Source organism: Urocitellus parryii, chromosome 4, assembly GCF_045843805.1.
Source record: "Urocitellus parryii isolate mUroPar1 chromosome 4, mUroPar1.hap1, whole genome shotgun sequence".
NCBI lineage: Eukaryota > Metazoa > Chordata > Mammalia > Rodentia > Sciuridae > Urocitellus > Urocitellus parryii.
Window position 1 is genome coordinate 37,406,647 of NC_135534.1, and position 22,650 is coordinate 37,429,296.

General features: G+C 39.3%; 1 protein-coding gene across 1 annotated transcript in view; it reads left to right on the plus strand.

Annotated features, from left to right (window-relative positions):
• The first annotated feature begins 968 nt into the window (after positions 1–968).
• The window catches only part of Lgr4 (leucine rich repeat containing G protein-coupled receptor 4), a 93,127-nt gene continuing 71,445 nt past the window's right edge, over positions 969–22,650 (plus strand). The window contains exon 1 of the mRNA XM_026412270.2: positions 969–1,597. Within this exon, the coding sequence (XP_026268055.2) occupies positions 1,413–1,597 (185 nt within the window). The 5' untranslated portion in view covers positions 969–1,412. The remainder of the gene's footprint in view (positions 1,598–22,650) is intronic.

Below are 22,650 nucleotides of genomic sequence, written 5' to 3' on the forward strand. Positions count from 1 at the left end.
GGAGTAAAGCAACCCAAAGACAAAGCGGAAATCAGGAAGGGAGGTACCCATAAACTTGTATTTCATACAGATAATGATTCTGTGGATTCTGCTAGGCCATGGGGAATCAAAGTCCAGAAAAGGAGGCAATGCTAAGAATTACCTAACACCAAGGTTTCCTCTGGCTTCTCAAGGGTAGTCAGGTATCACTTAAATGATTGTTTTGTTGTCTGGAGAAATTGTCCAGTGTTGAGAAGCATCACCTGTTGATCTTTACAACATCACTAATTTTTAGGATTTTTAAAGTGTGTGAGAAAGCAGTTTGATTTGTATTGTGGATGATTAGTTGCTAAGACTTAGATACCAAGTGTACATGAAGAAGGGTATAAAGATCCCAGTTGAAGTCAGATGCTGGAGTGAGTACAGTGTTTTAATACATAGCTAAAACCCAAAGATTTGGGTCAGAATAAAGGAAACGTTACCCCTTGTCTCCCTAAATCGGTTTTCCGTTTGCATAGCTCCCAATGTCCTCGCCCTTTGGAACAGCGAAGAGTCATTTGAAACTTAACTGAACGCTGGAGGCGAGTTTTACTTTTCAGGTCATCCAATTTAGGAGATCCAATTTCTCCGCAGTGGAAGAAAAAGACGGAGTGGGGGAGGGAAAAACCAGGCTCCTCGCCTTCCGATCCTTCAATCCACAACCTGACACGCAAATCGAGCCAAGTAAGGGATTTTGCCTGGAACCACCACCACCACCACCTTGTCACTCACGCCTGAGAGACACGCCCCTCTTGTCCTACTCCTGGCCAATGGAGGCTCCCCTGCCTGCATAGTAATAAGCTCGAGACCTCCACGGACCAATGGCGCTCCGGGAGAAGGGTTAGTTTTGCATGTACCTAAGTGATTTGCATAACCCAGCGGCCGGGGGCTTGGGAACCGGAGCGTGCAACCCTAGAAGGGAAAAGGACGGGAAGAGCTAGAGCCGCGGCTGGGAGAGACCGAGAGTCTTGGTGTTTGTGCGAGAGCCGGGGCGGGGGCAGGGGCGAGGGGCCGGCATGGCTGAAGGCTGCGCTCCGCAACCTTGAAGAGCGGCTGCGGCTGGAGGCCGGGGGCAGGGAGGCGGGTGCGATGGCAGAGCGCGGCCCCGGCAGCTGTGCCGGGCCGGGCCGGCTGGCCTGAGCCGCCGGAGGAGCGGGGCTGCCTCTGCTCTTCCATGGAGCAGCGGGAAAGGCGAAACTTCGGAGCGCTGAGTCCCTGCGCTGCTGCGGCGGACTGCTGAAGGGGCCGAGCCCACGCGGACCTCCAAAGGAGACAGCCCCCGCCCCAGCCCGCAGGCCGGCTGCCCGGGGTCGGCGGGGGGCGTCGGAGGGCAGCAGAGGCGCGCCAAGCGAGCAGCGCCGCGGGAGAGGCCGGCGCGGGAGGCGGCCGCAGCAATGCCGGGCCCGCTGGGGCTGCTCTGCTTCCTCGCCCTGGGGCTGCTAGGCTCGGCCGGGCCCAGCGGCGCGGCGCCGCCTCTCTGCGCAGCGCCCTGCAGCTGCGACGGCGACCGTCGGGTGGACTGCTCCGGGAAGGGGCTGACGGCTGTACCGGAGGGGCTCAGTGCCTTCACCCAAGCGCTGTGAGTGCGGGCGGTGGGGCTCCGGGGTGGGGGGCTGGCGGGGAGTGCTACGGGGCGGAGCCGGTGGTCGATCCCACCCCACCCCCATTCCCCAGTGTGGCGGGTACGCAGATCACCTGTGCGTGGGGTGCTTGGAAAGCTGCGCCGCGTGCTTTCCAAACTTTACCAGTCCGGGTCCGAGCCCCAAGAGGCTCTTTACCAGAGTTTTCGGACACAACCCTCCCCTCCCCCCAACCAAATCTCAAATGTATCTTGGGTCAAGAAAGAGGAATCTGGATATGCTCGCGCCTGGCACCCATTTGCCGCGACTTCCCCTTCTCACGCGGGCCCCTGCTGTCTTGGCGGAACTTTCGCTGTTGGCGTGGGTAAGGGATCTGAGAACTTGGCCATTGACTGCAGAACAAGACTTGTTCTGTGGGGGCAGTCCTGGAGTCCCCCTGGGTTCCAGCATGCGAGGAGAAGAAACACCTGTACCTCAGTCGGGGCAAGTTGCCGTCCAGTTTAGAGTAGTGAGTGAGTCCTGGCTCCTCGGCCGGCCCAGATTTGCTCTGAGCTCATCCACACATGCCAGGGTTCTGGAGCACGCAGGGAGCCGCAGAAAACAAGAGAGGAGAAATTACAGGAATCTCTTGGTGAAAATACTCTTCTGACCCAACAAAGCTTTTAAAGAAGGAATGTTGACCAGAGGTACCGATGTTAGAAGGGAAACAAAGTTCTAGTATATATGCTAAGCCCAGTCCACAAGGTACCTGACGGGAAAGTCACTCAAATAGTTCTGACTTCCAAAACCTCCCTCCTCAAATTGAGCATTAAACACTCCTTTTAGAAAAGGAGGAATCCGAAATAGGTGTTGGAGGTGGTGTTGGCAAATGCCACTGATAGAGAATGAATAGGGTAATTGAGTGCTGGGCTTGTAGCATGCTCTTGTTCTTCTTGTGTTGTGTGGCTGGTTGAATGATTAAATCAGGAGTAGTGAAAGAACTGTTTGAGAGAGGAAGGGGTTGAGTGGCCCTTGGACGAAGGGAATTTCCTTTTACCTTATAGCTACTGAAAGGGACCTCTTAGAAATAGACAGTTTTAAAGGAATAGCAGATCCTATTAAGAAATCCCTTTTAGGCAGGCCAGAGCATTGCTTCATTTCCAGGTGGGTGGTGACAAACTGTTCTGTTTGTCCTCTCAGGTTGGGGTTTAGTGAGCACCAAGGGCCCATGCCTTGAAACTTGTTTCATTCTTCTACTTCACCTTACTTTGTCCAGTAGGCTTGGTCCCCCATTACACCACCACTCCTTGACTTAGGTGTTAGCTGTTGGTTGTTTGAAATCATTTGCCTGCAGCATGGTGAAGTTTAACTTTTCATAAAAAAAAAAAAAGAAAAAAAAGTTAACTTTGCATCATGGAACATTTTGTTCACAAAGGTGCTGTGGCAAAGTTTGAGCAGAAAAAGAAGGTATGGGTAGAAGAAATGGGCGTTCTTAAAAATCTCCAAAGCCTTTAGATAAACTGGGAGAATTGAGGCAGAGAGGTGCCTTCCCCAAACTTCTTCCAAGTCTCTCCATGTATAGAAAAGCATGATTTACTATTTAGACAAGTTGTGAAGATCTTGTTTTGCAGACTTCTTGAATTTTAATGAGCAAACTTGCCCTATAAGAAAAAGTACCTGTTTTACATTAGTATCTAAAGTCAGAAAGAAACCTCACATTTTTATGAGAGTATGTTTCTCTCTAGAGAGCATCAGGCATCTTCCTGTTCGACTCACTGGAGGCAGTGAAATGCTGTATCTTCAATTTGAGCCTTAGGAAAGTTACGTTCTTGGCTTGGGAAACAGAAAATAACTGGCTCCAGTCCATATTAGAGTGCTTAAACCAGCATCATGACAGCCCTTTCTGGGTTGTGGTGGTGAGCAAATGTGTTGTTGTATTTCCTTCCTTGATTTGTGACCTATAGGTACATTCGATGCTTCTTATTTCCCCTTGTACTCCTCATTTCATCCTCAGAAAGTATATACTGTTTACTATTTTTCTTCTCTAAAGGAGGTTCTAAGTCAGTATGTTTGCATTTTTGACTCAGGAGCAACCCAGCTAATGCTCAGAAGCCTTGCATGAGGAGGGGCAGGTGCTACAGGTCTGCTATGCATGCTGCTCATTTTACAAAATACTTGGGATTATCTGGGGTGGCTTTCCAACTACTTCTAGTCTGCTGCCCCATCACAGCTTTGGTGAGCCACAGTGACACACACATATCAAGGGATTAGGTCCATGGTCCCAAAGCATTCATTCACGTATTCTTAATTTCTTAATTACAAACACAAAAATAGAAGTTAAAAAGATGAGACTATAATTATTAATCAAAGTTCTTTATTTTTTTCTTATTCCTCAATGGCTCTTCCAAGTGATAGTATTTTTACCTCCTGTGGAGAGGGAGGTATTCATCCCACTTTAGAGACCAGAGGACAGAGTGATCAGGGATTTTATTTTACTCAAATCTTGAGTAAAATAAAATCTTAAAATGTTGGAGTGAATAAATAAAGATACAAGGCCACATTGAAAAGCAGAGTTGGAACTTGGAATTGAGATACCATTCCCACAAGTTTGTCCAATTCAGCATTCTTAGCATTTACCCTTTTGCCCAGATTTGAGAAGGCCCCAGAGAGAGGATACCTACTTCTCTAGGCTCGTTTGAACTTGTTTAGTCAAACTGTCTATTTCCTGCTGAAAGCTGCTGTAACAGAGTCTGGGGACAGAGTCAGATGTAATCCACAGTACTGCTGATGGGATTCCTGTGTTCACACCATTTGCTGCACCTGTAGTGATTATTTATGTTTCCAAGCAGCAATTTTGAATCCCGTGTCACAAATTCACCCTGAGGTGTGTTAAAGGAAGTGATTTTACTAATATTAAAATTCCAACGTTTATTTTATCAAAAGGATTCAAGGTCATTCCTATGTTAGTGGTATCAGCTACATTCCAAGATTAGGGGAGACATAGAGGAAGTTGCAATGATGTTAAGGAGGGGATTGTGTACATGTGTCATCTGGTTTATGTGTCACAACTATAAAGTTTGAGACCTGTAGACCCAGAGCACAAATTTTCATATCCTAGATTATGCCTGGCACGTAATTTTAAGATTATAAAGTCTGTTTCTGTGGCTTTGTAAGAGAGTGGTAGATCTGAGCCTGTGATCATAGTCCTTACTTCACCACTGAGTAATTGTGTGGCCTTGGGCAAGTCATTCCACTTTTTTTTTTTTTTTTTTTGTAGATGTGTGGAGGGTGACAATTTCCTTATCATAACAATAAAGCAATTGGATTCCTTAGATTATCTCTAAGGCTGCTTCTTGCTTCTAGAGGATTCTATGATTTTGTAATTCTTATACAATTTAAGGATGGCAAGGTGATGATAATGTTATGCTCCTTTCATGAAATGATCCCATGAGTAGCAGAATATTCTTCTAGTTGAAGTCACACAAGCCTGTTTTTTAACATGCACTTGGAGGAGTTCTTTGTGTTTACAAGTGTGTGTTAGGAAATTTGCCATGGAGACTTGTTGCAGAATGCATGGTAGCTAAGGAGCTTTGCTAGGGTAGAAAAGCCTTGCTTGTTTCCTGTGGGTATGGCTTAACACTTGCAAAATAAAATCACTCTGTTTCAGTAATTTGGATACTGTACAAAAAATTACTCAACCTCCTTACTTCCATGTAATTAGTCATAATCGCCCAAACCTTCACAGTGTGTGTATCCTGTACATAAGCAGGCTGCTGAGATTTTTGTATAGAATTGATGGTTACCTGAAAGGCTTTGAAGTGTTTTTTTAAAGAATCTGTTGCTTTTCCTTCTCTGTTTGGATGCATCATCCCAGATTCTTCTCCGAGGTGTATTTTTTTTTTTTTTCAGTACACCAAATACCTTTCTTTCACTGGTATCATTTTAAAGTTTTTTCTTAAACATTTTCCAACATCTACTGTATATGTTCCCTGGCAGGTCAGATCAGTAATCAGTGGCTAAATATACCTTATTGAGAGAAGAGTTTTGATGTCATTTTATTTCTGAATTATTTGTAATTTCAGTGTTTAGCCCAGTGTGTCTTTTTAGAGATGTGTTTGTTTTATATACAAGTGAACTTTGTTCAAAAAAAGGACAATATGTGAGCCTTTTTCAATATAGATCTTTTATCTTACACACTGGTGAACTACTGGTTCTCTTTAAATGCTCGAGAGGAAAGGGCATTCTGCTGGGAATATGGGAGCTCAGTCCAGATCTGTCAATAATTCACAGGAGTGACCTTGAGGCAATGGTGTGCCTAAATCTTCAGGGGCCTTTGTTTCCTCATCTGTTAAATTTTTTTTTTAATGTTGTAGATAGACACAATATATTTATTTTATTTATTTATTTTTATGTGGTGCTGAGGATTGAACCCAGTGCTTCACGCTTGCAAGGCAAGCACTCTACCACTGAGCCACAACCTCAGCCCCATAACAAGAACTTTCTATTTAGTTTGATTTTTTATTTAATTAAATGTATATATGTATTTTATAGTGCTGGGGATGGAACCTGAGGCTTCACACATGCTAGGTAAGCACTCTACCACTGAGCTATACCTCCAGCCCAGTTTTTCATTTTCATGTACTTTTAAGCCTTCTCTGTTGTGTTCAGTGAATCATAGGTGTATAAACCATGGAAACTCTCGCTCTCCTAGGAGACCCTTCCCAGCTGTTCATTTCAACTGAATATTTCCAGTGAATGGGAAGCTCAGTTTCTCACAAAGCAACATGCTAAATGTGGCTGGAACAGTACTTAGGATTTGAATTAGTAATTCTCTTATTCTGTGCTCCTTAAGGTTTGCAGTAACCAATAATATTTTATGGTTTCCATTTGAACTCAATGCTTATGTCAGTTATGGTATTGCATGTTTAATGTCCAGGTACTTGGCTCTTCACATGAGAATTGTAAGGCAACATTTGACAGCTTAATCTCCCAGGAAAGATCAAAGATCTGTACTAGTAGGTGGGTCCAGGCAAGTTTAGGCATTTTCTTGGCCTCTGTCTCTGTCAATCTGTCTGTCTCTTAGATTTTTATTTTAGTCATCTTTATAATAGTGGAAATACTGAAAGTCTGCAAGTTTAGATTTTTGGTATCTGGTCTCTTTTATTCTCATTTTTCTTTTCAATAATGATGGATCTTGGATTAGATGGTGGTCAATGTCTCTTTGTTTTGAATTTCTGTGACTCTGTATAAAATATTAAATAAAATTGTAAGAATAGTTTAATGGTTCATTCAAATCTTTCTAAGACTTCTCCCACTTTTTGTCTATATAAAGCAGAGATATTCATAAAATCACATTATTTGATGGTATACCTGGGTTAAAAGCTAAACCCTGCCAAATGTGCCATTAGGTCTGCAAAATGGAACAAATCCAACTTAGAGTGTTCTTGATAAGATGGCTTTTGTCTTTTCATTTTTAAAATTAGATCTCAAGGTTTCAGGTTTCGAAATATTCTGTTCAGCTTGCTCTTTAACTGTCCTGTGTGACCCAATTTGGACAATGCTAAAGGCTTGTTTTCCTATATGTATAGATAACTTTTCCCTTTTTTCCCCCAACTCTGTTCAAAGTGTGATATTTTTTATGAAGCTTGATTGAAGATGATAAAATGCTCTAATTTTAAATCCTGTCAGTGAGGGAAAGAAATCTAGGGCACTTAGCAAATCAGTATTCTTGTACAATGGCTAATTTGTCTGCCCTCTTGACACTTCTTTTGTGCCTTCAAGCACCTGATGGTCACACTGTATGCCAGGTGTCAATTCTATTGTCGGAAACTGGGTGAGTTCATAAATTTTTAGAAATCAGTCTCAGCATGAAGCAGATCATGATTTTATAGTTCGTGTAGGCTCAATAACTTATCAGCTTTCTAACAACTTTAGCAATTTGGTACTCAAATACCCCCTTTTTTGGGGTAGTATTATATTCTATTGACTCATGGGTAATATTTGCTATTAAACTTTGTATATGGTTGGACTGTTTTTAGCAAGATTCTTGAAAGTCTCCTGAAGTATTGTGTACTATGTCCAGGTAATTAAAACTACAAATGTTTGGGTTCATTATTTTTAGTCTATAAAATGTGTTTTTGTACCATGACTTATTTTAATTGTCAAGAGCTGTAGTCAGGTCCTCTCCCACCTCAAGACTTGGAATTATGCATCTTTTATTTTAGATGTAAGTGGTGAAGATTTGGGAAATACTTTATGATGTTCTAGGCCCAGGAAATGAACATTAAAAAAATGTTTTTAAATACATTTTTTAGCTTTCTGTACTAAAAGGTCTTAGGAATAAAACCTTGAACTACACTCTTATGACAGCATGTTGTCCCATACAATATAAGAATATCCTTTGTAATGAAATGTAAACCATAGATATTTGGGGAGGCAGCTGAGTATATGGTTGGATCCTGGGCTAGTCTGACTGCTGGTGAGAAAACGTGTGGAGGAATCATATTTAATATATACAGTATATTTAGTGACCTCTTTATCCTTCATATTTAATTTTTAGTTGAGTATTATAAATCAATATAAATAAAAGCCTGTGAAAGCCCCCTTAGAAGATTGTTTTGTTTTTATACAAGAAGAATATAGCTACTTTTTTGTTGTTGTTGATACAGGGTTTTAAAAAACAAAGTCAACCATTGAGAGAATGAAAGTCTCCTTGCACCCTGATGACACAATGGTATTGTATTCGAATCAGAATGTAGAACCAAATATCCAGAAAAATCATTCCCTTATATTTTTAAAGTTCTATTTGGGGAAATTTTCCTTCCTCAGAAGAGTGACATAAATTTGGCAGGGAGATGACTCCTTTACCTTGGAGCTATTCTAGGCTTGGCTAAGGAATGTGCCTAGAATTGCTTCAGGTCTCTCTTCTCCACTCCCTTTAGGCTTTGAGGTTCCCTGGTGTAGCTCTTGGTGTAAACCACAGAGTAATTTAGTACAAGTGGTGACATTGAAACTCACATAAAGAGCATGGTTAGTGCTGTTTTCATGTGAAGGGAGATGAATTTTATCATTCTCACTAACTTCAGGTTTCTGGCGTTGGAGGTGTGGAGAGGAAGGTGAGCATCCAAGTTGGTGGTATCTTCTGAAATGCCATAGTTGGGCTATGACCTTGGTTAACTTATGCCCTCCCAAACCCCCATTTCTCTAAGGAATATACTAGTGCACAGGAGCCCTTGAGGAAACTATGTGTGTATCACATGTTGGTAGACCAGATATTTTCAGGAGAGGGGTGATCCACGGTTGCCACTCTGTTCTTGATTGTCATCTTTCCCATGTGTGCAAACTGGCTGAGAGAGCTGCTTTTTTGCAAGAGAATTGTCCAGAGAATGAGAGAGGCCTATCTCTGGGATAACTTAACACTTAGCAACTCTGCCCTGAAGTTTATTAACTTCTAGAAAACAAATAGTATCAACTATGGACCTTCGAGTTTCTCAAAGACTGCCCATGTGCTTTTCAGTCTTCTGTTTTGGGTGCTAAATTAATATTTACATTTTCTAAATGTCATAATTGCCCCTTAGGCTTCTTCAAGCCCGCCTTTTCTCACATTAAATTGAAATATTCATAGAATTCCCTTGTAATTAGACCTGAGTTTATAAGGTAACTTTAAATGAATATAATTTCTTTCAAATATTTTAGTATCATCTTTTAAAAATTACACATTTGGAGTTTACTAACATATTTACTTAGCAGTTTAATGTTATCCTGGTTATCATCCTTTCCGTGCTATTTCTATTACTTCATCTTATTTGATTAGTTTTCTCTAATCTTAATAGTTTCCTACGAAGAAAAATTTTCTTATCGGCCTTCAGTTCTCCAAGGTCATTTTAAGTCCATAGTCATTTTGAATCCCAGCATTTTATGTCCCTATTGATGCTCGAGTCTTCCTTTATAGGAATATTTTTATTAACTGACTTTCAAAAATAATAATATTTTATGTTTTGAGAGTCTGGCACAAGGAATCAACACCCCTGAGTTTAGGAAGTGTTCTTGAACTTGGGAAAGACAGACACTTTGGATATCAGATTTCCCATCTGAAAAAAGAGGGATCTTGCTTTATGTCCATGTCTCACCTAGGAGCTCTCTTCATCATGCCTTCTTTTACTGACACAGAGTGAGGACCCTATTTGTTGTTATTTCTTTGGGGAGTGATTAAGCAGCTTTACATGTATGTTAGTTGTGATTTAAAGTTCTGAATTCTTCTTCTCTGGTTCTGTGAATGTATATCAGTTTCCAAACCTATTCTGGACTTCACAGGTGAGCTACTAATGGAAAAAGACCACTCAGCTGGCAGATCCATAAAATCCATGCAGAAATCCATAAAGATCTCGATGGAGAAACAGGAGTGCTAATGGGTTTATGAAGATAACCTTCTTGCAGTTGGTGTTCCTTGTCTTTCTAACAAGAAACCCTGATGGTGGGAACGGATAGAATCTGGCAGAGAAAGCCCAGGGGTGATTAGACTTTTTTACCTTTGTCTCTGTGTCTTGGTGTTGCTTTCCTCAGATAGCTGGTCAAGTAACAAGGTACAGACCAGAGAGGGGGACACAGTGTTTCTCCTCAGAGCAAATGGCATGTGACTTTCCTCATTACAGTTGGACTTTGCAACACTGAAGATTTTCATTAAGCCAGGCACACTCTTCTCAAGCTAGTGAGCACCCTTTAGAATTCCTCAGGTCTCTTTCCGTGGATAGACCTGAGCATAGAAAGAATTTTCTCAGGATTGACAATTTAGCTGCTATTTCTTCACATCCTTCTGTTCTAGAAATATTCAGATTATGAGAGAACTTTTTCTTATAAGTACTATGACAGTGTTATATAACTAGTTATTAGATATACACACATATGTATTTTACATTTGAGTCTAATGCTCATGTTTTGTGGATAAAGAAAAACTTATTCTCTTGAAAGTAATTTTAGAACTAAAATCCTTTCTTGAAAATTTGTTATAGTTCTGAAAATTTACATAGCATTCTTATTTATTTTTTGGTGCTGGTGATGGAACCCAGGACCTTGTATAACTAAACCACAGTCCCAGCCCCTGCCATTCTTGTTAAGCAAAGTTAATTTTTTTTTTTTTCCAGAAACTTTAAAAACTTTTCTGGGTTTTGACTCAGACCTGATTTTAAAATGTCCTGGAAAACCAGCACAACAGTGGAACAGTGGCAGTAGTACTGGTAACCTATTTAGACTGGCCTAGTGGTTCAAGTACACTTGTACATTTTCTATCCAGGGTCTCTTTCTTTAAAAAAAAAAAAAAAAAAAAAGTTTGAGATGTTTTTCCCATTACCATCTTGACATCTGCCTGGTTACACATGAATAGCTTGACCCAGTCCCTCAGCAGGGAAACTACCGTGGCCTTGCTTTCAATAGCCATGTCACTGACAAAGAAAACATATGGAATATTTCATTCCTATCCCTTGCAAACAGAGTCTGGGGCTGTGAGGGCAGGCAGCAGAAGGTTTCATACTTCATGGTAGGTTGGCAAATTTGTGCACTAACCACAGGCTCTGCTGCTGGGAATCAAACTGTGTTTTCCAAAGCCTGGGTACTCTGTGGAAAGGAAATCCTGTGTTTTGGATAAGCCAGTTTCTAATATCAGTTTAAATGAAGTCTGTGTGGTCTGCTTATGTGGCGGGGGTGGGGGGTGGGTTTCTGAGTCATGTATTTCACCAAAGGGGATTTGCAGACATGTGTGTACATGTATTAGTGTGTGCACTCATTTAGATGCATATGTGTATGCAGGGCATTTGGTTGCTGTTGTTCTAGATTTGATATGTGGTATGTATTGGGAATGCAGATGCTAGCTTCCAAGTACAACAAGCCTGGAGGACTGTCTGCCTTTGTGTTTATCTTCTTTTGTTAGTCCACAGAAAACAATCAATTGATCATTCTCATGTTAGCCAAACCCTGCTGCTTAGACAGATTGTTGTTGTGTAGTACTAGCCTTCTGCTAACAATAAGGATTCGCTTTGTACCATCTCAGTCTATAGTGTGGAGGCTTGATGGCAGGTATGACAGGAGATGACCAAGAAAGTGGAAAAGAGGTGTAAGTTAATTCCCATCTTTCTCAGGTTTTATTCTGTGTTAAAAGAATTTTTCCTTGGGCTGGGGTTGTGGCTAGAGCACTTGCCTAGCACGTGTGAGGCACTGGGTTCGATTCTCGGTACCACTTATAAATAAATTAATAAATAAAGGTCCATCAACAATTTTAAAAAGATATTAAAAAAAAAAAAAGAATTTGTCCTTGGCACCACCTAGCTGGGGTACCCTTTAGTAAGAAGAAAAAAACCTTACGATATTCAAAGAGGGAATATGGCATCCATATCTCAGGGTCCAACCCAAAAGTCATCCCAGCCTGAACTTATGGTTTCATTATTTCTCAGATATGTGAATTGGCATTGACAGGGACTGATTCATCTAAAGGAGGTAATCTTTAATCCTAAATATAACCAAATATCTAATTAAACTGTTGTATGCATCTTATCTAAAAGATATTTCTGATGGTTCTTATATCATTAATGAACATAAGCCATGTAATAATATGCTCATAGAAATTATTGCCTTTCACATTTTTTCTTGTAAATGTAAAACCCTTTTGTAATTCTTGGTGATGATGATTTTTTTTTTTTTAATTTGCTGACTCTAAGATGACTTAATTTTTAAAAGGTTTCTATTTTAGGGTTCTTCACAAATAAATTTTGTTGACTTTACCCCTGTTTTTAGTGCCTCCATCTTTTTATCCTAAAATAAATGGTTTCATCCTGGAATGTACATCTTCCTTACTTTAACTGACTTTCACAGCTGTATGTTCATAGGGAAAATGTCTTAAGCCTCCCCCATGTTAAAACTTATCTTTTTTAATGTACAGTTCTGAGAGTTTTGAAATGTATTACAGTTGTGTGACCACCACCACTGTCAAGATTTAGAATATTTTCATCACTCCCCCACATTTCCTTGTGCCCTTTTGTATTTAACCCCCTTCCCCACTCTGGGCTGCCCACACCTCTTGAACTGTTTCAACCCTGAGTCTCTTACTTCATGTAGTTTTGCTTTTACCAGAAAGTCTTATAAACTGAATGAAGCCGAATGCAGTCTTTTGTGTCTGGCTTCTAATCATGACACTGCACTTGAGATTCTCCCGTGTTGCTGGCCTGTGTCAGTATACTATATTCATTTCATTGCCAAGGAGTATTTCATTGCATGGGTGTACTACAACTTGTTCAATCCCCAGTTGAGGAACTTATGCCTTCTTTCCAGTTTGGGGCAGTTATCAGTAAAGCTACTATAGAGGTCGTATAGAGTTTTTTTGTACAAGTACAGATTTTTATTTCATGTGCATAAATGCCTCTATCCTGGGCCTTGTGCTAACTGTATGTGTGTAAGAAAATGTTGGTCTTGATTTCATGTCTTAGAACTGTAGTGAGATTTGTTATCACCAGTTACTCACAACTTCTGTATATGGTTAGCATAAAATGTAGTACTAACAAAACCTGTTAAAAATTGATTTTGTTAAAAATCTGTACCTTTTTTGGGGGGGGTGCTAGGGATTGAACTCAGTGGCACTGCATCACTGAGCTACATCCCCAGCCCTATTTTGTATTTTTTTAAATTTAGAGACAGGGTCTCACTGAGTTGCTTAGCAACTTGCTTTTGCTGAGGCTGGCTTTGAACTTGTGATCCTCTTGCCTCAGTCTCCCGGGCTGCTGGGATTATAGGTGTTAGCCACCTCTCCCAGCTAAAAGTCTGTACTTTTAAAAGAGTAGAATTCTTAGATTTCTTTTTGGTTCCAGCAGTTATTATTATACCCCTAAAGACTCCTGTAGAAATGGTCCCAGTGTGAGACGTTTTGGTTATAGTGAAAACACCTCCCAGCAACTCTCTAAATACTTCTTCAAATTTTAGTATATTGTGTTTAGAAAGGCTGATTTAGAAACATGGATATTTGGTAAGGAATTGCTGGATTCATTGGTGTATTACGTATGTTACATGTGCTAGCTAGAGTTTCCAAAATAAACCACTGTAGATCTGTGGCATGTTCCCATTAATAGTTGAGCAAATTCAGATTTGAAAAGATTAAGGAACTTGCTCAAACATCCCACAGTTAGTGGATGGCAGTTTGTCATGGAAGCTCAGGTGTTCTATATTTAAGTTTGTCCATTCCTATAGTTGGCTCGAATAAACAGAAGACGTGAGATAAACAACATTATGCGAAACTGTAGGAAAAGAAAAAAAAATCAGAACAGAAAATTAAAACATACCCATAAGCATACACACATCTACATATGCACATTCTGTGGGAAACTGACTTGGTTTAGTATAGACTAATGTCCAAAAGCCTGTGCAAGGTGTAAAATGAAGTTTTCTTTTATTTATAGTATTTATAGTGCTTTTTTTTTAAGAAAAATATCTCTTAGTCTCCCAGACTCCCTGCCTGCCTCCTCCTTTCTCTCTCTCTCTCTTTCTTTTTCTTTCTTTCTTTCTTTCTCCTCCTTCTTTCCTTCCTTTCTTTCTTTCTTTTGCCTTTGAGTTCTGCTATTTGTTCCTCTTCATCTAAAAGCCTTCACATCATTAAATAGTGTTATTTCTGTGTCAGGGAAGTATCAGTCATATTCTTTTTGGCTTGCTTTTTCTTCCGTTTGTGGAATTCACTTATGTGGTATTTGATGATCAGACCTATTAGTAGATTCACTTTTCTGTTTCTTTAGGAGCAAATTTCTAAGTGTTCTTCTTTAAACCCAAACGTGCAGATTAAAAAAGGCAAGTGTGCAGTATGATGGTTTCTATATAGCTGCCCCTTCACTCACTGGAATTTCCTGCCTCTCCTGTTGAAGATGTTTTTATAGGGAAGTCAGCATAAAAGTGAATCACCCATGAGCCTTTTTTTCCCCTTGAGGCATTTCATTTAGTCAACTTGGTATTAATTTAGTTGGTACTCTTCAGTTGACTTGAACACTGTGTTTGTTGATAGTGTGAGCTGATGTTTATTAAGTCGTTAATATTTTACAGACTTCATGAGTTCCTATTTGGATCTGTGTGCTTTTTCCTTTAGCAGTAGGGCTATTCATGATTGAATTTGTGGCATAGTTTCAATGTGCTGGTGATAGCCAGCCCCATCCTGGACAGTCATTTGCTAGGTGATTCTAAAAGTTGCCTTCTCCTGGAAGTGTTTTGCTGTTTCATTTCACTTATGTTGCAGTGTTAGTCATGAAGAGCTTTATGGTCTGTCTTGCTGTTTTAGTCAAATCATCCCCATCATCCTGTTATTAACTTAGTTGCTAATAATGTTATTCAGTGCCACACACCAAGCAACATGCTTTACATGTGGTCTCTATTTAAGCCTCCCAGCAACTCTCTAAAGCACATGCTGTTATTATTCCCATTTTAGAGAGAGAGAAACCATGGGGAATACGGTCTAATTACCAGAGGTAAAAAGTAGGGTTTTGCAGTTGGGGGTTCTGTCTTAGTGTTCTTAGACTAGTGTTACTTGGTTGTGTGAGTTATACAACAAGTATCCTTCATTGCTCTTCCTTGATGTAGGCCACCTTAATCCATCTTGCATATATTAGATGTAGGAACTACTTATTTTATGATGAGGAATTAGTTCTGGAGAAGTTAAGTCTGTTTTGTCCTTTGCTTAAAACTATTCTCAGCTCCTTAGGATATAGATTTGGAGGGGATCTTAAAGGTCACCTCATATAGTAGACCTAAAACTCTAGTGTGTTATGGACCATCCATTAAAGAGGACACAGAAAAACACTATTTAATGATGTGAAGGTTTTCCATGGAGGATACAAAAAGTCCATGTTCCCCAAGGGCCTATATTACACTTGAATGTTCATAGATATTTGCTAAACCTTTCAATTACATAAATTTTAACACCACATTTTTGTTGATATTTTTCAGATCTTGCCTCCCTTCTCACTGAACTTCTATTAAGAACTGATAGAATATAATTGATCTGACTCCGGTTTTCCATTTACGAGGGGAGAAATACTGTTGTGATTCTAGGTATATTACTCTAGAAATGGCAAAACTGTAGTGATGGAGAACAGGTCAGTGGTGGCTAGGATTAGAGGTACAAAGGTGGTGTGACTATAAAGGGGTAGCACTTTATGGTGACAGAGCAGTTTCTTATTGTTACAGTGGTGGTACCTGAAGCCATTATGGGATTTTAAAAAAATGAGCGCATATTAAAAAGTAGTAAAATCTGGTCAGGGTTTCAAGTTTAATAAATATGCTATACCAAAGTGAATTTCTTGGTTTAGCTAGTGTATTATGGTTATGTAAGATGTTGCCATTAGGAAAAGCTGAATAAAAGGTGGGCAGGAACTCACTGTGCTATTTTTGCAACTTCTCGTGAGTCTTATTAAATTTATTTCAGACAACAACAATAATAACAAACTTACCAGGTCAGCTTAGAGTCCTGAGTTCAAGTTCTAGTCTTGAATTTACCCCTGAAATAGAGAAGACTCTGAGGTGCCACAATCTCAACTTCTGTATCTTTCCCCAGCTTCCTATCCACACACTCCCACAACTAGAAGAGTGTATGTGTATGCATGTGTGTATGTGTGTGAATTCTGTGTTCTGAAGTACAGGAAGTTCAACATCCAAAGTATATATTAGATGTATAGTTTTAAATGGTTCTAGTCATATTTTTGAATGGAATACACATGCACCTCTTATCATGGAAGTATTTCATTACTGAGCACTTGGTACAGCCTAAGTAGTATGGGGAATGATGTTGGATCTCTGCCTGTGAATTAGTAGCTGAGTGGTGTTTTACTTCTGATGATTCAGTATATTTGCCTTAATTGCTAGATTAACCAATTTCTTGCCTCCCACAAAAAGCACACACATTTGTATAAAGAGAGGATGAATGAATGAAGTTTTAGGGACTAATTTTTGTGGTATTTAAGCAACAATAGTCTAGATTACCCACAACCTTAATTTCCTTTCATGAGTCCTATAGATGGGCTTTGTCACCATTTACACTTGATTACTTCATTGTTAACTCCAGTGATGTGATTTAGCATGCAAAGACTTAATTATTCCTTTCTGGCCTAGTGAGAAATTTCCTTCCAATAATTGCCTCCACTGCCCTTTAGCCTCTTAAACATTTAGTTTGTTTGGAACAACATGGTTGCTCAGTAAGCAATTCCAAGCTCAGTAGTGCCTGGAGCTGTCTTTGGAACATAATTTATACCTTTGACACAGTGGCTTAGGCCTCAGTTTTTAAGTGATGACTGGTGGGTGTTCTTCGCTACAGGAGTAGTGTAAAGCATTGGTCTGGAGTTGCCATTCTTGACTAAATGGTACTAAATACTTCTCTGGTGGTCTCTATTTTAAAATTTAACATTTTCTTATTTTAGGTGAAAAAGTATGCCAACTTTGGAAATAAGAATAGACTCTTTAAATTTTAGTTTTGGGTCTTAAAAATTAGTTTTGAATAGTACAGACTTCAGTACTTAAGTGTTTTTGTAGGGCAATCCCATGAAACCCTAGTTATATAGCATGGATTAGATTGTTAGGTGTTATGCCTTTGTACGTTACTCTGCAAACAGAAAGATTAGACTTGTTGGATGAGGTAGAGAGGTTTCTATGCAGGGATGACAAAAAGATGTTTTTGTTTGTTTAGTTTTAAAATGTAGTTGTCATTGCATTTAGAACCTCAGAGCAAGGAATGGAGATGAGAGCAAAATTTTGAGAGTATTTTTTATTTTAAAGCAACAGCGTTATAGTAAGTTCTGCTTTTTCATTTTCCCAGTAGAAGTTTGTAGAATTGACAGTGTTTATTTTCTGTCAGGAGAGAAGTATTCTGCCAGGAGGAATTAAAAGTATTTAATTCTACCAGGGCTTTGTTTCAAGTAGTTATATGCCCAGCAATCTATAGACAATTTATAAGGCTTATTGAATATTGTTTTGTAACTTTTTTGACAGCATAATTTTAGAGCTTTATTTTTTTGTTGTTTTGTTTTGGTGTTTTGTTTGTTTTGGGCCCCTGAGATTGAACCCAGAAACTCTTAACCACTGACTTATATCCTCCCCCCTTTTTGTTTTTTTATTTTGAGACAGGGTCCTGCTACATTGCTTAGGGCCTTGCTAAGTTGCTGAGGCTGGCTTGAACTTGCCATCCTCTTTCCTCAGCCTCCAGAGCCCCTGGGATTATAGGCATGTGCCACTGTGCCCAGCTCTAGAGCTTAAGTTCTAAGGCTCCTGTCATCCATCTTCAAAATTCTATCCTTTTCATTTCCTTGAACAATATTAATGACTCCATTGCTGTTAGAGGGAGTCTGGAATAACAATGGCATGCTAAGGTAATTGAATACAATAAAAATACTTGTAAACCAACCTGTTGTTGGAGCCCAGCGATACCATTAAAAAGCAGAATATTGGATTTATTAGACTTAATTGAAGGTGTTTTTGAGGGAGATGTTTTATGTAGCTGGGTTCCACATTTAATTTCCGTACGTATCGGACATTATTACCTTAAATCATCAGTTTTTAGGGGAAACAGCTCATTTTCTTCACTTTAGAAATATCAGAACACTTAGTGAAGAGATGTAGGTAATAGAACAGTTCCAGTCATTTAAGGTTTGACCCGAAGAAACAATTGAAGCCCTCCCTGAGATACAGCAGTCCGAGACCCCCCCAGTGGATGCCTGAAGTTCTAAAACTTGTGTATACTGTTTCCTCCTGTACGTATTTATATGACTTCAACACTTCTTCCTTCCTAAGCACTTGTGTACGCAGTGGTCTTCACTTTTGCAGACTGTGGTATGACAGCCACGTTACCATGCATTTCTTTTCTCTTCTTTACAGTTTCAAGGATAGAAGATTCATTCTTATCACAGTCTGTATCATCCTCAGTGTATGATTTTCCTTCTTGTGAAGTCAGGAACTTTCAGCTTTTCACTTAAAGGAAGGACATTATGGCTTTTCTTAGCCATATGACTTTTTCTTTTCAGAATTGCCAGCATCACTACTCTCATACTTTGGGGCTGTCATCAATTAAAATTAGGGTTACTTAACACAGTCACTGTGATACCGTGACAGTTGGTGTCATAACAGCTTCTAGGCGGCTAGTAGTAGCATGGATAAGAGGGATGCTTTACATTCTGGGTGAGATGGATCCAGGGTGACATGAGATTTCACCACACAACTCAGAATAGTGTGTAAAACTTAAGAATTTTATTTCTGGAGTTTTCCTTATAATATTTTTGGACCATGGGTGACCACGGATAACTGAAACCATGGACAATGGAAATTGAAGATAGACAAGGGGAGAGTATACCTGAGATACTTTTTAAAGACTTTAAGGTATTCAGCCTAGTATAGATATGTGTGTCATTTGTTTTTCCGAAGTAGTATCTCCAGCAACAGAGATTTCCTCACAAATAATTCCATTTTTAGCATTTTACACACTGATTATTAATTTTTGCCAAGTTTTTTTTTCTGGCACTACATTAAATTCTCTATTATCCTTTTAAAACTCAGGGAGGTTTTGAGGATTCATTATATTTAAGTGAGCATTGAGTATTTCACAGCCAGCTAATAACTCTGGGCAGTGTGTAAATGATGGACACTACCATCTACATTCATCTTTGAATGTAATGAGGCTCTAGACATAGTTTGACTTGTTAGTATCAGTGCACAAGTGAGAAAAGTCATGTGTTAGTGGTCTAGCATATAGGCAGAATGCAGTAGCACCCAGTCCTCAGGGGGGTTGCTATAATGGCTGATTTAAGGAGCTCATTTATGTTATTCTGTCATTCTCTTTGAAAGAAAATGGGATGCAGTAAATCTGCTGGACATTTTCAAATGCAAATATGTATATTTGCAGCTCTAATGCATAATGCAGACTCTCATGAAATTAGTGTTTCATGACAAATTAATTTGGACAAAAAATAATTTGGACAGTGAAAAAATGTGCAGCAAAATAATTTTGTTTCTATAATATTGTTTTCAGCTAAAGAACAACTAAAACTTGGGATGACTTATTTTAAAAGAATAAGGGTTTTAGTTTAGTAATTATGTCATTAAATTAGGGCTTACTATAATAGTTACATTTAATCAAGTATTCCTGCATTTCATGGTAAAGTTCTTAGAAGGAGCATTATTGAAAGCAAAGTGATCTTGCTACATATTTCTTCATGACTCAAATTCTTTCATGACCTAGTAGTTTTGAATCTTACAGTGCTACCGAGAGCAATAACTATAACCGTAGAACCACAGAATGTATATATGGAACACATGCATGGTCCTATATTAATGTGGAACATTAGTGAGAATTAAAGGTTCAGTGAATTATATTAAAAATGACATCCTGGGTAGTTCAGTGTAAGAGCACTTGCCTAGCATACTGGAGGCCCTGGGTTCAATCCCCAGTACCACAAAAAAAGTAAAACAACATCTTTAAACCCTCTTTCTTTGTCTTCTTTTAGTGAAATAAGACCCTTGGTTGTCGTTATATTTTAAAAATATTTGAAGATTTGATACACTTTTGAGAAACTACATACTAGTCAAGTATATTGTAACAGTGTTAACATCCAGCATCCAAACAATCAGCAGATCATTATAGACCCTCAGCACATCACTACTTATAAGCTCCCTGAGGGCAAGAATCAGGTCTCACTCTGCATCTCTTTAGTCTTGCCCTTGCCTTTATTTTCCTTTGTATGTAACATATGTATTCTTAGATGTTAATAAATAGAAGGACATGGGGAAATTGCCTTTGGAAATGACACTATAGAGATTTTCTGTATATTAGTTAAGTTGCTTAACAAGAGTTTATACCATGAATGCTTAATTGTACACACCTACCATATTTCCTGGTGTGTTAGCTAATTTAGGGTGGACTGGACGGAATTTTAGAGACTGTGCTTCTTGTTTTAACACTTACCAGCTTCTTCATGTGTGCCAGGCATTGTGCTAAGAGTCTTCCATTTGCTAGATGACTTGATTATCCCCATTTTAAGCTGAGAAAACCAAGGCACAAAATGTTTAAATGCCCCCAAGTTGAATAGATTGGAAATACATCCAGGATCGTGGTTTATCACTTCTAACCAGGTTTGAACCTAGGTAGTCTGACCCCAGAGCCTTTAGGGCCTTTTGCAGTCATTCTGGCTCACAAGTGTCCATAGGTGATATGGTTTGCTGGAGAAGATAACATAAGCACAAACTGAATACAGTATAAGAGTGCCATACAGGGGGAATGAACACAAAGGGGTGTGGGAGCTTGAGGAAGGAAAGGAACTTTGCTTTGGGGAGTGGGAAGGCTTCACAGCCAAGGTGACATTTGAGCTGGGTCATTTAGTCTTCTGCGGGCAGCTGCCAGGTTCTGCCTTGTTTGAAATAAGCACATTTACAAGAGAATAGTGGGGCACATTCCACTTGATGGATTGGATTGACAGATTGAAAGTAACTCCCCAGAATGATGGCTTTGTTAGGTATTTGTTCTCTGAGAACCCTACCTGCCACTCCCCTTTGGTGAATTGTGGCAAGAAAGCTGTCACATTAAGCTGTCACTCAGGATATTTGTGAGAGGGGGGAGGGAAGAACAAATTATAGGCAGAAGTAGGTATTTTCAGAGCAGTCTAAAACCCGGAAAGATTATATTTCATAGCATTTAAAAGTGAACACAACAGCCTTTTTTTAAAGTTGTGCAAAAAGAAAATTGAATAATGAAAAGTTAATTAGGCTATGGATATTTTTAAAGCTTAGACATTCTGATTCTTATCCACCATCATTATATGAAGCTTTGTTCAGGCCAGGATAGAAGGAGAAATTAATTATAGAACTATACAAAGTTCTTACAGAGACAGTTTAATTGTAACAATACTTTATCTTTTTCAGTGTGATTTTGTGATTTTCAATGTCGGTTTCTAAGGAGCAGATTCAGTTCTAACTTGTATTGACCTTTGTTTCAATTGTCCAGGCCTTTGCTTTAAGAATCTCACGTGTTTTGCTGTTTTTTTTCAGTTTGTATGTATTAAGTGATTGAAAGGTTGAGAAGACCAATCTAGGTCTTTCTAAATTACGCTGCTCATGGTTTTATTTCTGGAGAAATGGTTTAACAACACTTGTGAGTTGGCAGTCCCCTCCCCTGCCCCAGCTCCTGCTTTCCCACCTCCTTCCAACCAACCCTTCATTCACCCTCCACTCCCCAAGCCTGAGATGGAAAGAACTTGCTTTGTTACTGATGATAATATTTAAGCTTTAAAATTTTAACAGTATTTCAGTTGCAAATAAATGGAAATTGTGTATTCTGTTTAATGTGTTTCAGAAAATCCCTGCTATTTTTTTTCTTTAAATACAAGAAAACAGGCGTGTAATGCCTCATTGAAAAAAGCCTGTAGGGGTGCTTTGTGCAGGTCTTAATTAAGGGCTTTGAAAGACCAAACAAAAGGAAAAAGGAAAATGCTACAGGGTTATTGTTATTCCACCCCATTGGCTCAGCTAGCTGACCATCCATTGGAGCATTTTGTTCATTTTGAAACTGAATGACACTTTTGTTCGTGATTAACAGAGGTGAAAGAAGCCAATTATTGGGCAGTCTTTTTCCATAGAGCAGCTGCTGTTGGATTTAACTGCAGGCAAATATGGCCTTTTACTACCGCAAGGATGTTGTGATGACAGTTTATTTTTATAGAACTATGTGATAGAAAACAAAATCTGTCTGACTCTTGTTATGAGTATGCCCTGGAATTTATCATGAAAGGGTGATTTTTATGTTCTAGCTGTTTTATAACTCTCTCTTTTTAAATTGTGTATGTATTTAATGCATATGTTCATATTATAACATGTATTTCTGAGTTCCACATTTAAGTTCTATTTTTGACTGTCCACTTGCAAGCTGCTTCAACTTCTCCTTATTCTAATTTTATAGAAAACCTCTAGTAACTTATTAAGTTTGCAAATTAATGAATGAAAGGCAGAATGATCCAGCCTGAATCTCAAGCTATTTTGATATACAGACTATTTCTGTGGGACAAATGAGGCTCAGAGGCTACCTACC